The 14580-nt window shown below is 39.2% G+C and overlaps 1 protein-coding gene across 1 annotated transcript in view; it reads left to right on the plus strand.

Moving 5' to 3' along the window:
• Window positions 1-11630, plus strand: part of LOC124064464 (CUB and sushi domain-containing protein 1-like) — a 358243-nt gene extending 346613 nt beyond the window's left edge. The window contains exons 70-76 of the mRNA XM_046398956.1: window positions 449-511; window positions 1524-1685; window positions 3128-3240; window positions 5367-5454; window positions 5737-5863; window positions 8093-8155; window positions 10328-11630. Of these exons, the coding sequence (XP_046254912.1) occupies window positions 449-511; window positions 1524-1685; window positions 3128-3240; window positions 5367-5454; window positions 5737-5863; window positions 8093-8155; window positions 10328-10487 (776 nt within the window). The 3' untranslated portion in view covers window positions 10488-11630. The remainder of the gene's footprint in view (window positions 1-448; window positions 512-1523; window positions 1686-3127; window positions 3241-5366; window positions 5455-5736; window positions 5864-8092; window positions 8156-10327) is intronic.
• The last annotated feature ends 2950 nt before the right edge of the window (window positions 11631-14580 follow it).

The following is a 14580-nucleotide window of genomic DNA, read 5'->3' on the forward strand; positions in this document are numbered from 1 at the left end:
AAAATCTAAACTGAATGGTATAATCCCATATGGTAAGAGATAAATATAGATTGTCGCCCTGACATTGTTGCTGTGCTCCCTTAGATCAGCCTCAGGGCTACCATGAATGCTGGGGTGATGTTTTGTTATTATTTATATATATATATATATATATATATATATATATAAAGCACAGACTCACTATCAAGTCTCAAACACAAGGAGTGGATGGCTGTGAAACCTCTGATGTATTACAACAAAACAGTCGGGCTTATAACTAACCAGAACTAGAAATTGTGTTTTGAATAATGTCAATGTAATGGCAAATCAGTTTATAGTTTTCTGTGTAATCATACTGTTCTCACAGTCTTGTCACATAATAAATCCAATTTCCAAGCCCATACATACCCAATATACTCTGAATAAGCATAATGGGCCAAACTAAAATTACTGCTATTTTATTTTTCAGTTGGAATGAAAGTCAATCCAAAAGGCAGGGGAGAGTCAGATGTCCTGAAGAACAAGATTCGAGGTATGTAGAATTACTTACAACACACACGGTACAGGGCCATGGTTGGTGGTGCACTGTCACCTCACAGCAAGAAGGTTCCAGGTTCGAAGCCCTTCTGTGTGGAACTTTGTGTGGATTTTCTCCGGGTACTCCAGCTTCCTCCTGCAATGCACATTTGGTTAATTGGCTACTCTACATTGCCCTTCAATGTGAGAGTGTGTGTGTGTGTGGTTGTCTGTCTTTGTGTGTCAGTCCTGCGATTGACTGGCGACCAGTCCAGGGTGAAACCCACCTCTCACCCGCAGTCAGCTGGGATAGGCTTAAGCCCCCCCACCACAATCCCGGTGGATAAATGGTGTAGAATATGGATGGATGGATGGATAGACAGTACGTTGTAGTACTTAAACAACAGATATACTGCATGTATGTGGCTATTGCAGGGAGGAGGTTGTTGTGAGTTTTGACTACAAGGGTCTTCTGTCTGGACAAGCAGTCTTGTTTCAGATTTATAGGATGAAAGCTCAGATGGAGTAAATAAATCAGTGAAAACATTCAGGTGCAATACCACGTAATATCTTGTAAGTTTGAAGTAGGATTTTATAATCAATATATGCATTTAGAGGGAGCCAATGAAGAGAGACCGAAGAAAAAGACCAAAGTTGACCGATTTTTGCAAGAATACTGAAGCTACTGAGTCCTGAATAAGTCATAGCTGTAAGTGTGGGATACAGACAGACAGAGACTAACCCAGTGGAGCAGTCAATTATGAAGGAACCAGGGAGATATCTTTTGTCTGTTTCTTGGCAAACACAAAGGGGCAGTCTTAATCCTGAGCCCTTTCTCGCCATCATTTCATTACTTTTATCTTGTGGCTGAGGAAGGTCGTGGAGGTTGGGTGACAAGAACACTGAAGTTGATCCTTTAAATCTCAGAAAATCACTTCAACGCCTAGACGTAGCTGGTTTAATACTTTGTTTAAATAAATGGCGAACAAGCTTTAAATTTCCTCTTGTTTTTTGTGTCTCCCTGACAGTTCCTATGGATGTGTTCTCTGCAAACTCGGAGTGGAGCGGTTTTTACGAGTATCTAGGGAAGAGACAAGCCACCACATTTACAGTTACAGGGTTCAATGCTACCAGTGGTAGAGTTAATGTCACATTACTGGAGACCAGTGGCGTGTCGATCAGACTGTCAGGTAAGAACAAGCAAAAAAAAAAAACAAAGAAAATATTAGTATTATTAACAGATGCTAATTCACCTATTCATGTTATTCTGAGTAATTTCACATTATTTTATAATAATGTTATTTTAATACTTTCAGAGCTTGAAAACATGATACAAACAGTGTTGATGTACATGAAATAGAAAACACTTTCCTCCAGTGGCCCTGAGGAAGATCAACCGATATCGTGAATGTGTGGAAAATATCGCATTTTATATGTTACTGAAATAATAGGTAAACGAAAAAAATGGACCTGTCTGACTGTGAAGGAGCGTTATAGCACCAAATTTGTTTTCGTTCAGGTAAAAAGAACACTCTAGAAGGTGAAGATTTAAAAGGAGACTTAAAATGCAGTGTAAATAACACGGGTGGAATTTCTACAGTGGGTGTAAATACACAGCGACTCAATAAAATTCCAATTTTCATTCACACTTAATAAAAAAAAGGCATCACTGGCATCTATGTAGAAATTGGTGTGATTTCTTCACCTAATTACATTAAAATTTTCACAAACACTCACAGTCTGCAAGGCAGGGAAAAAGAGTTTTGTGCAAGAGCTGTAGAGCGTACAGAGAAGAGAAACTGGTTATTAAAACGTTAAATAATATAACATGCAGGGGCCCTGGTGGGAGTTATGAACCACCTGGCAAGTCGTGTGACTGGGCCCCTCAACACTAATGTCCCCAGACCACTATGAAGGACCAAATTATTACCTGAGCAACATAGCCTCCCACAGCAGTGCTCCACTGCTTTTTATTTTCATGTCCTGCAGATACAGGTATCATATTACATGGCTATCAGGCTCACAAAACAGGTAAAGCTGCACTCTTGAGTGACCACCTCAGAAACAACAGTATTTAAGACACTGAGAAACACTGTTTGAATCTCCCACTGCCAATTATGTACATTTTGACATTTCACAATCAGTAGTTCAGCTTGATCCTGTGGTCATGAAAGAATATCTGCAGAGGAGAGAGATAAGGGCTCTCAATCTATGAAATTATTTCATTGTGAATGTGTGATATTTCTTTTTCATGGACCTGTCATATTCAAGAGCAGCAGTTTCTGTGTTGGCACTCCATGGTTTACCAAGTACAGACATGTAGCTGAAGGGTAAATGTCACTTTTTCCCCAAGTAAGGTGTCAAGGGCTTGGTGAAAGGAAAAAAAAAAGTATGATGATTCAAAATGTCAAGGTGTCTTCTTTTCTCTGTTTGTCAGTCAACCTGTCTCTCTGTTTTTCTACTATCCTGTCTGTCTGCCTGTCTCTCTGTTTGTCAACCCCATAGCTCTGCCTCAATGTCTTTTTCTTGCCAAGTGCCAGCACAAATTAAATGCTAAGTTGCTGTTATTTATTACACGAGGTTCAGGCACGAAGCCCATTCTTTGTACCCCTTTATATATCTATTCCTCCAGGTACCTATAAGTCAGAGGAAAACCAGCTACTGTTGAAGGTCTACCAGGTGAAGGGGCCAACAGAGCATTACCTCAGCAAGTTTAAAAATGACAACTGGGCAATGGATGGATACGTAAGACAAACTGCTCCTTTTCTTTCTGTGTGAAGCGTTTTAAAATGAACACCGTTTTTTATGCGTCTAATAACAGAAATCACTAGCACAATATAAATGCGAATGTTGTCAAACGAGAAATAATAAGTCACTAAAGTAGATAAATGATAATAATAAAATAATTAATTATTTCCGCTGTTCTTTAAAACAGTTGTTGTATTGTCCACACCACACCTCCTTCATGCTGGGTGGGTTCTTGCATTCAGTGCATCTTGCAAGATGCATTGAAATTCCAGACAGCTCTTCAATCAGATTATGCTAAACAGATATTCAAATACAACACTCTAATTAACATCTTTTCAAATAGAGGCAGAATGTGGTTTACCGAGAAACTTTAATTTCCATATTGAAGCTGTAAGAAATAAGTTATTCCATGAAATTATCACCATCAGACCAAGTTGCTTAAAGTGCAGAGATCCCAATACATATCTATGCATTTATCATTATGCATACAGTGTGACTGAGATGAAAGTGTTGTCACCTTGTCCTTTCATTAGTCCATGCACAATGTTTACTGTCTTAACTGTTGCAGATCACTATAGTGTTGTACAAAATGAAGATATGATATAACTAAAAAAAATTAGGTTGTTCTCCTACATGTCACATCTAATTGTTAATAATAGTAATGATAATAGTAAGAAGAAGAATTTAGCATGATCTCGTCCAAAATCCACTTTGAAATTGTGTTGACTGTAGAGATGTTCTGTGCTGCTGGGTTAAAGATGTGTGTGAATTGTCCACGTTTTAGAATTTGTATCTTCTTTGCAACAAAATGCATGTTTGAAGCACTGCAGTCCATCTCAAGCTGACTGGTTTTGATGAGACTGAGCTTCAGGTGATTGACGTGGTACCATATGACTGCTTGGCAGTAATTGTGGTTTCTTCCTGAAAACATAATGGATAGAACAATAGAATGAAAAATGTTGTGTCCATTGCATGTGCACTACTTTATGCTAACAATATCATAATGCAAGGCAGCATGGTGTATACATTCAGAAATTGGTGTTGTACAACACTGCACCTACCAGTGATGCAAACTGATGATTAATTGATAAATTAATGGCATATAGGATATTAAGAAGTGAATGAGTAAACTAGGCTTGTTCTCACTGTGAGGTTTCAGCTTTCATCTCAGTTTTCAGCTTTGTGGGGCTCCATGTTCTCATGACTTTCTAATGTGGTTCAGTGTGGTATTTGAAGTCATGTCTACAACTGGTTAAAGGATTAAAAATTTGATCATGTTTGAGGAGAGAAGCTGGGATGGAGGAGCCAAGTAGGAAAACTGTTAAAGAGAGTAGCAGGGAGGAACGGAGGGTGAAAAAGGATGCAAGTAGGAGACAGTCTGTCATGTCGTGAATGAATGTTGTGATTCCTGAAATAAAATATTTTTACAGTTGGGAGATAAAAAGTTGATTGTTGATTTGTGGTTAGAATATTGCTGCTTCAGTGTTCCCAGCAAGAGATGTTGAAAAGGGGAGGAGAAGGACAGCTGCAGGAGAGAGGCCACAGTACAGGATGTGGAGAGTTGCTGTGGATGATGGGAAAGGGCAGGATGAAACCAGACACTCACAATGTATACAGCATAATGTAAAATACTAAAATTGTTTTTGTGAGTCTACCAAACGAATGAATTTAGTATCAGTGCTCATAGAGTAAACCAAACAACAACTGGTTGTTTGGATTTTAAAAAATCACACAAATGACATTTGCTGACTAAGAAGTACCATAGAGTATAGCGTAAGATTTACTTCTACTGTAATACTCATGGATGACAACTCGAAGATGACTACTGTTAGCCTCATGTTGTCATTTGTCTGCAGTCATCAGAAGGCAATTACGTATTTACCTGTCTGTCAAAACCTGCAAACCACACCTGTCTTCTTATATTGAAATACCTTACTAGAAATGTCCTGCAGTGCTTTTGGTTGGCAAAGTCGAGGACAATCCATCCCACCACTGCTGTGTTAAAACAGCTCTTCTTTCTCCAGCATGTTGCATCTCCATCACATAATCCTTTGATGCTCTAAAAACATGCACATTATCTGTGACTGCCTGTGCTCATATTAACTGCGTGTGTCGTTTTTCAGGTCACTGCTGAGTCAGACCAGAAGACTTTTGTCTACCAGGGACACATTCACAGTAAAGATTTTGGCAAGTTCCATCTGACAAGGCAAGGTGGGTCAGTCAGCCACAACAAACAGCACAGTCTTGATCTTTCCAGAAAACAATGTCATTCTGGCAGAAAGAAATGTTCAGTCAAATTGGACAAACATGACTGAAATGTTTGTTTTGCCAGTGTAGTGTAAAATAAATTTCATTTTAGACTGAGTAAACAAGAGAAGCAAAGCTTACATGGAGGATGACTAAAGAGAGAAACATCTTTTACACGTGCACAAAAGGCTGTTTGCGTGTTATGTGTTCATGCATGTGTGGGTTCATCTGTGTCTGTTTCCCCAGGCCCTGTAACCATGGCAATGGACCCATCTAACCCCTACACAAACAGCAGCTCTGTGGCAGCAGCCATCTTAGTTCCTTTCTTTGCCCTCATCCTGTCTGGATTTGCCTTCTACCTCTACAAGCACAGGTAAGCCATATCCTCAGAATACCAAGTGGAATAGTAGAATGCCAAACAGGTGTTTGTATTCTGGCTTTAGCTGCCATCTCGGTAAAACAAAAATGTTGTAATGTTTGGTGCCCTCAGTTAGGAGTAATGTAAGAGTATTAAATGTAGTTAAGCCAAAAGTAAAGGAATCATGAACAGCGTCGTGATCAGTAACTAGTTCACACGATGAATAAATGTTAGAAAATATCCACCTTGAAATGTTTCCTAATGCAGAAGTAACTTCATGATTTTAGTGCATTTGAAGGGTTCCTGTGAATGTTAAATTTGTTTTGCCAGTGCAACCAATAGTTCCCTCTTTTGCTTAGTCTGAGTAATACACTGTATTTTGTACATTGAAACACCCAATCTCAAACTCATGTTACACTCATGTCTTTAGGTTGCACACTATTGCCAGCCTTTTGGTACATATCAGTGCAAAAACGATGGGACCTCTCATTCTGAGGGGCTGGCACAAAAACCTGAGCCTGTATAAGCTTCTCAAAGTGAGAAATCAGTCCCAACCAATTTTTAGTGACACATATTTTGCCCTGCTTTTAATCTTTGTGAAAACCTTTTATCAACTTCATTAACCTTGGAAAGTCGTCCTACATTTTCAGGATTAAGGAGAGACGCAGAGCCCGTCTGACTGGTTAAGAGTTTACAGCAGGTGGCAGCTGTACTGAAAAACAATAAATGTCTTCAAAGATAAGGATTTAAATGGCTTTGGATTAATTTTGACAGAGGTGTAAGGCCCTGTTTGCAAAAGTCCTGAAACAAGTTCTTGTAATTCATACCTAGGTGTAGAAGTGTCTAAAACTTACTAAAAACCTTCTAAAATATTAATTTACACTTTGAAGGAAAGGTCACATTCATAATTCATAATTCGTAATTCATAATGACACAGTTCAAAGAAAAGATAGAAAATCATCTGCCTCTGGCCATAAACTACTGTCCCACGGTGGTCCACCAGAAGGTGAGGGACTTTCATTGCTCTATTAGAAACAATATCATAGTCTTGCACAACATTATAATCTTTTTTGCTTTATCCCTCTACAAAACAAATCATACCCGCTGTATTTTGCAATGCAGGGTTCTAATTTAATGTAGGTGCGAATGTTGTTACCTTATTTTTGGTGACCAGCCTTAGTACAGCATAGACTGTGTAGGCAGCAAGCACTCCACATATGCTTTCAGAGGCAAATATTGTCACTTTTCTAGTTTCATTCAGATTACAGTAGGAATCCATGTCATCATGGTCGCTTTGAATAATAATTTGTAGCTTTTACAGCACTGTGATATCTGTGCAGTCAAGGTTCAGTCACCTGTAGTGCAATCAGATTTTTTGCTTGTAGCTCTTCAAAGTCTTTAAAAAGTAGTTTGTTTAATCTGTTGTTTGACTGGAGGGATACATCCCATAAAAATCACATTTAGATGACAAAGCGATTAAACGGAAAGGCCTTTATACATCCGAAAAGCAATTGTGGGTGACATTATTGTTCATAAGCATCACCCTGTAATCTAACCCAGCGCAAATCTTCCTTGATGACACTGGAAATTGTATACTGACTTGACTGTAAATGCATATAAGATGAAAATTAACTGAGTATTGCCAAAAAGGTGCAGCCCATGTAGTAAAGACAGTGAAATTATCTTTTTATCTGCATTAAACATCATTTATGAGTCATTTGTTCCAAACTGGAGAGATGAAATGGCTGTTTGATACATCCTTTTTCCTAAAAACTGCTGAAATATATTGAGTGGATGTGACAAGAGTTCTTTGGAAGGACAGGCAGGTTCACAGAAATTTTAAAATGCAGTTCTAACTCCAAGCATGTAGGTTAAATCTGACTGACTTTGGATATTAATTATTGTTCATGGAAAGTTCACAAAAGACTTACAATGCCTAAAGATGCGAGATAATCCAAAGCTATATTGAGGGTAAAATGTCATTACGTTTCCTGCTTAAGGCTTGTGTGAGATTCCAAATCTATAGGATGTTCTGACTTTTGCACTCCATCACTCAAAGTTTTATAAAGTCATCTTACTCATCCAACGGTAGTCATTATTACACGTTAATCTGTTGGCTTGTCATTCATGGTAACTGGCAAACATAGAGCGTCCCGTCTTACTGATGTTATGGAGGAAACACAGACTATTATGTCCAGTGTGCAATGCTAGTGCATGTATATTAAAGCTGATGGTTGTATGCAGGACATTGTCTGCTGACACAGATGACAATGAGAGACCAAAAGACACCTGGGGGCCTGGCGGCAGGTAAGACTGGCACCTGTCATTCACCTGGTTTCAAACGGCAACCAGACCTCCGCCCGCCGCCACATCCTCCGTCAAACTCGTCATCCCTTGTTTTCAGTTTTTAGATTTTGCTTCATGCTCTTAAGTAAGGCTGCACAATTGACCAAAATATTAAAAATGTCTGAATTGTGTACATTGTCTGACATTATTTTGCATCGCTGGAAAGTAAAAATTTGTAAACCAACATGAATATTAAATGTTACGGGAGACGAAGGCTCCTCACATCAGCTAAAAGTAATTGGGGTGACATTTATGTTGAGGAAAAAATGAAAAAGCAGTGCAGCCCTACTGTGGCAAAACAGCAGTCATTTGACACTAGACCGAGGACATTTTATTTTGTCTTTGATCTCATTGTCATTTCTCTGTCAGCATGATGTCATCAAGATCAAATTCAGTATTTGACTATAAACTGGTCTAACTGAAACAGGCAGTATGTATATTTCTGTGTGTGTTTTTTCTCACATTTTTTCTACTGTTACACCTCCAACTTGCATCACTTTCATTTTGACTTAACAGGAGATTTGTGCTTAAGTTAACTTTGCTAACAAAATGTCTGGTCCAGCCTGATGGCAAGCCAACAGAACTACAAATGATTTCTTCACATAAAAAAGCAAGGCGTGAGTGTGTACACAGCAGTCTCTTCCTGCTTTGGCCCACGTGCCTGCACAGCATCTGTAACACTGTCAAAGCAATTATGTTTGCTGTTATTCATTCTACCAATAAAATTAAACTATTGCACCTACAGCCACATCCAGAAACTAGTGCAGCGATTTGAACTACTGCCACGCAGGGAGGTCTGCGGTGTGTGTTGGTGTGTGTGCAGTTTTGTAAAGTAATGGGTTGAGCATGTAGGGTAGGCTTAGTGGCTCCCCAGGGTTGGATTTCTAGCAGTGTGTGTGCATGCACGCACACACACACACACACACACACACACATACATACACACACTCTTAATGAGGTCAGAGTCAAACAGCGTTTCAGCTGCAGCACTCCTCCCTGCTAATAGTTCCACAGGGTTTGAGAGTAAGTGATTATATCTAACTGGATTATAGGACCTGATTATCCAAAAATGTAATCTGCGACAAACAGACAAATTAGGGGGGGGTAGTTATATTTCACCATGTATCTGCTTGAACCCCTGCAGCAAATTTCTTAAAATCATCATTCAGGGTAATTGAGTAATAATATATTCTTTTGAACTAAAACCATTGGGTTCCATTTTCAGGGTGATGGCAGGTTGTATTCACACAGAAACACTCACGTTAGAGCAGCAGATGGATGCTGGGCAGCTCAGTCACTGAAGCAGGCAGTTGTTATGGTTCATGTTCTCACTCCTGCCATAATTTTCCCTGCAATTTGTAGATTTTTACGAGAAACCTGCTCTCACTAAGTTTGCACCTTTAATCTCAGAAGTAAAATTGCCGACCAACATGTCTGACAAGACAGCTGAGAAGACAGACAAGACAGCTGAGAAGATAGATTCAAAGAAGAAGATGGTTATTTTAAGTTTTTTGAGTAAATGTTGATTTGAAGTGGTTGTAAAACTAAAAGATAAATGTAGTCAACATTCAACACACAGGTTTCTCTTATGCATGAGTAATACTAGGACATTCTGGTGTTAAGTAACTCTTATACATCCTTCACTTTTCTAAACACCTGTGCCTTCTAAATCAGTGATGGTGCAACTTTTTTAAATTCTCACAAGCATGAAAAAGTTGTTTTGTCTTTTTTTTTTTTTTTATTACATTGACTTAAGTATGTCCTGTCATTCTGCAGTTAGCTGAAAACCATTAACATAAAGCTTCATAGGAAGATTTTAAAGCCTCCAAAAATTAGTAACCATACACACACACACACACACACACACACACACACACACACAGTCGTGTTTCCATCACTTTTGAGGACATTGCATAGACTTGCATTAATTTCCTGGAGGCTTAACCACCACCTAACCATAACAATAAATATTACTTGCCTAATCCTAACCCTTACATAGTTTGTAGTGTACTTGTCATTTGGCGTTTCAAATTCTTCCACCCTTTTGCCTGTGCTGTTTTATGCATACAGTTTTTCAAAGATATCTTTGTGAAACCAAATATCTGCTACTCCATTTTTTTCTTTTTTTTTCAGGACACGTCCCAAGGTCCAGTTCAATGGGTATGTTGGCCATGAGAGCTCCAATGGCCAGGCGTCGTTTGAAAACCCAATGTATGACACCAACATGAAGCCTACTGAGGCTAAAGCAGTCAGATTTGATACCACACTCAACACAGTCTGCACTGTGGTATAGTCCTACAAACCTGCCACTACCTATACAGTGGTTCAGTCCAACCTACCCATTGCAGTCTGCGGTGTGGCTAAACCAAACAGAGAAGACAGAACAAACTTATGATTCAGACACATCACCATGAGCAGCCTGTGTTGTAGCATGCTGTTCCTCTGTCAGCATAATCTGTACAGTAGTGCAGCTCTGCTCCACCTCCTGCCTGATCAGTGGTATCACTCCTCCCTGTAGTCTGAAAGAGCGAAATAAGTTGGAACCAATAAGCAAGGGAGTCGATAATTACATTATCAAATAACAAAATTTGTATTTCAGGAGATCAGTGTTGGGACCAGAATTCTTCCTTAGCACTGTTGCCATTCAGACTTTGAGGGAAAACAGAAATACGGTAGAACTAATTGAACTTTTTCCAAATGTGACAGCCTCACTGAACCGTGCTTATCCAGAGTCAGCTCAACTTCTGCAAAATTTGACCCTAGCATCCTTATGGAAAGTCACCTGGCCCTCCCATACCCTCCCTGCAACTTGAACAATGGTTTACCCAACACAACCCCTTGCTAAATTTGCGCAGTGGTATAGGCTTACTAGCTCCCCTGTTGCAGGCTAGACGTAGGTTTGACCGATGTAAAGGTTCTGCTATCAGGGGAAGCACATAGACTATGCCACCCTTCAATCCCCACCTGACATCAGACAGTGATTGGATGATTCCTGTATGGCAACACAAAAAACATCATTGATGCTGGACCAATAACCTCCCACTAGACTGCCATCATGCTGGACTTGACAGAACTGGACTCTCTTACACTGATGGAATCTTACATCGATTGTACAGACTGCTGTAAACCAAATGCAGTCAATGCAGTGACCAGACCAGTTCCTTTAAAAAAAATGATACTCTCATCCAGAACTAGATACTAGTATTAAATTAGTATTAGGAGTGCTGGACCAGTGCTACACAAGCCAGGGTCAAATAACAGTTGCAGAAAAAATTCAAAATGTTTGTTTTAGCCTTGTTTGAGAATGGATCCAATTCAGTATAGCAGGACAATTACAGAGAAAGGTAAGTTGAGTTGCTAGATTTTCAAATCGGTTCCTGTAATTGTCTATACCATCTGCCACCAATTGTATTTATGACAGTATTTACCTACAGTATTTGGCGAAAACATACCAAATCAAGCATTTGCAAATGCTGTTTGTTCCCAGGTTTAGTTTAGAACCTGTGAATTAGTTCTAGATGAGTTTTGGTCAAATAGGAACTACCCATTTAAAATCACTTCTATACACACTGTTCCACACGAGCGCTATACAGACTGCGCTGAACCAGAAAACCAGACATTTGAGTTGCCCATGATGGTGTACACAATGTACTGGTTTCCAGAGGCCTGTCTTACACAATCAGAGAGTCAGACAACTGATTCCTGCTCTTGGACTAGTCAGAAATCTGTGCTTGTTGGCTGGACAAGTGGATGCCTGGAGGCAATAAACTGTCAAGATCGTCGACTGCTGCAATCAGCTGTGGCCAAATCCAGGAAATGATTTGTCTTCTTCTAACTGTGATCGGGATTATCAGTCAAGTCATGACAGATTTTTTTTTTCTACAGCATACTCTGCAGCCACAAAGTGAGAGGTAGATGAACAGATTACAGACATACTGGTTTACTGACAGAAATTAGACATATGGACACAGAGAAATGGACAGATAAGCAACTCTGTCACTCGCTGTGGAAAAGAGAGACAAGACAGGTTGCTATGGAAAGAGAGGCAAATAATTGTCTCTAATTGTCTCTTCTGGTATTTTTCTTCAGTGAAGATAATGATGAACAGACTCCATGTTCAAAAGCCCAGTGGCCCCATGGGACTTCCCAAACCACTGCTGCTGGGGACCCCAAAATATAAACTTTATATAAACTCTTAAACCGCACAAATTTTGCACTAGTGTGTTTTTCTGACTGGGTTATGAAAAAATGAATAATTTTTGGGTCTGAAATGGGTTTGAAAAATGAGTCATTCAAACAAGAGAATTTTATTCAAAAACTTCTATCTTTAAAAAGATGACAAAATGACTAAATACAGGGTTACAGAGTGTTTGTATATACACATTTATATTTCACGCTCCCTGCTAGCGGAAGGTGTGACCACATGCTATACTGTCGTTTATTCTGTTGCCATGACAACATGCTAGCCAGCCAGAAAAGTTGGGATCAGTTTACCTGTGGACCTCTGAGCTTCTAGTGTCACGTACGTTTATGACACCACTTTGTTGACATTTGTAGAACAGTGACTGTTTCTGAAAGCTCACACTGAATATTGTTACTACTGTAATATGTGGAAGCAACATACAGAAAAGCTCACATCCATCACATGCAGCATGGTCCCACTGAGACACTAGTGCCACTCTGCTAGTTTTATTTTCAGGCATTAAACTCCATTTTCTGGGATACTGCACAGTTCTCTTAAGATGGACTAAATAGTACATAGTATATTAAATAGTGTCTCAGTATGTGCACATTTTTTCAGCTGTGATCACTTTTAGCAGACAGTGTAAGCTTTCAAGAACAACATGTGACTGCCTCTCTAACTCTTTAAAAAGATGTGTCAGCTGTATGTACAACTACATGATCATGCTTTGTCTGTCAGCATAATATTATTTTACTACACCTTTTTAAAGAGCTCACAGTGTATGTGTGATCTGAGAACTGGTCATTTAAGGACAAACTGATACAGAATGAAGGCAACATGCACAATTTTTGTTGTCGGCATTTATCGCTCCCAGAGCCCCTTCATTGTTTGAGAAATACCTCGTGTGCAGACAGTACGTTACATCCTGCTTATCAATGCTGGAACCTCACTGCAACAAATACACAAGCTTAGTAAGTGCAACCTTGCATTCAGTTTATTTTCCGGGACTCAAAATGTCATGCAAACACCTGTGAGTTTGCGGGATCCTTGAAAATTCACCAGTTTTAAATCACTTGCCAAGCTTGTTATTTCTCGCAGTGTTCTCTCAAAATATTTTTATGTTTGAAAGATGCTGCACTTGGTTTAGATCACAGATGTAACTGCTTTCACCGTGTGTCTTTCAGTGTCTTCAGGCCTGTTTCTTGTTTGTTTCACACTCTCATGAACACACACATTCTGTCATTACGTTTACTCTTCAGGCATTTGCTTTAACCCGCATGATTTTTATTGTCCAAATGAATTTTTCTTCGTGCTCCTCATGTCCTCATATATTCACTCTCAGTCCATCATACTGTAATACAAAAGATACATCCCATATCTGTTCATTTACACACATGGAGGAAAATGAGTGAGTCAGATGATGAGAAATTGCAAGTGATGATTTTGTCCCTGAAACACATGTCATTTAACAATGTAACTGTATATTCCAGGCAGGACTAAATTCACCGAAATCACAGAAAAACCTTTTGGCATGAGAAGGATGTTACATCCACCTATTTTGAAATAAGTGAGAATAAATACATTTTCTGCTCATTTAGTTGAAACTGAATCTGCTCCAGATCCGAATGTTACAAATTAAATGTCCTGAAGCAATGGTGATTATGTCGATGTAGGTTCTCAGTCATCTGGGTCATGGTAGTTGAAGTGCTAGAAGCGAAGGCAGCCGGATATCTTTTGGATGAGAGATGAAACGTCTTCAACAACCTAAAGATATTCGGTTGCCTTCGTTTCTAGCACTTCAACCAATAGTAATTATGTTTTGAAGCGTCACTTCTGGATGTTGTCAGTATTATAATATTCATTGTTAGCCCAACATTCACAGGCTCAGTGTCAGGATCATGGACAGACAGCCAGAAACACATATACCAGTATGAGGCACACAAAATAAAAATAAAAGACATCTGTAAACAACAGTTGAAAGCCTGCTCACAGAATAGTGAGCTGCCTCTCTTTGTATTCCTGGAGTGCACTGAGTGCCTCTATTTTATTTGATTTAATTAATTCAGCTGAGATTTCCTATGGAGTCAAGAGAGCATAATAGCACCTGACAAGTAGAGGCTGCAAGGTTTCCACAGGCATAGTGAAAGTCTAAATTTTAACAATTAGTTACACCAATCTGAGCTCCTAATGTGCCCAAACTAGA

This window comes from Scatophagus argus, chromosome 1 (genome assembly GCF_020382885.2).
Source record: "Scatophagus argus isolate fScaArg1 chromosome 1, fScaArg1.pri, whole genome shotgun sequence".
Lineage (NCBI taxonomy): Eukaryota > Metazoa > Chordata > Actinopteri > Scatophagidae > Scatophagus > Scatophagus argus.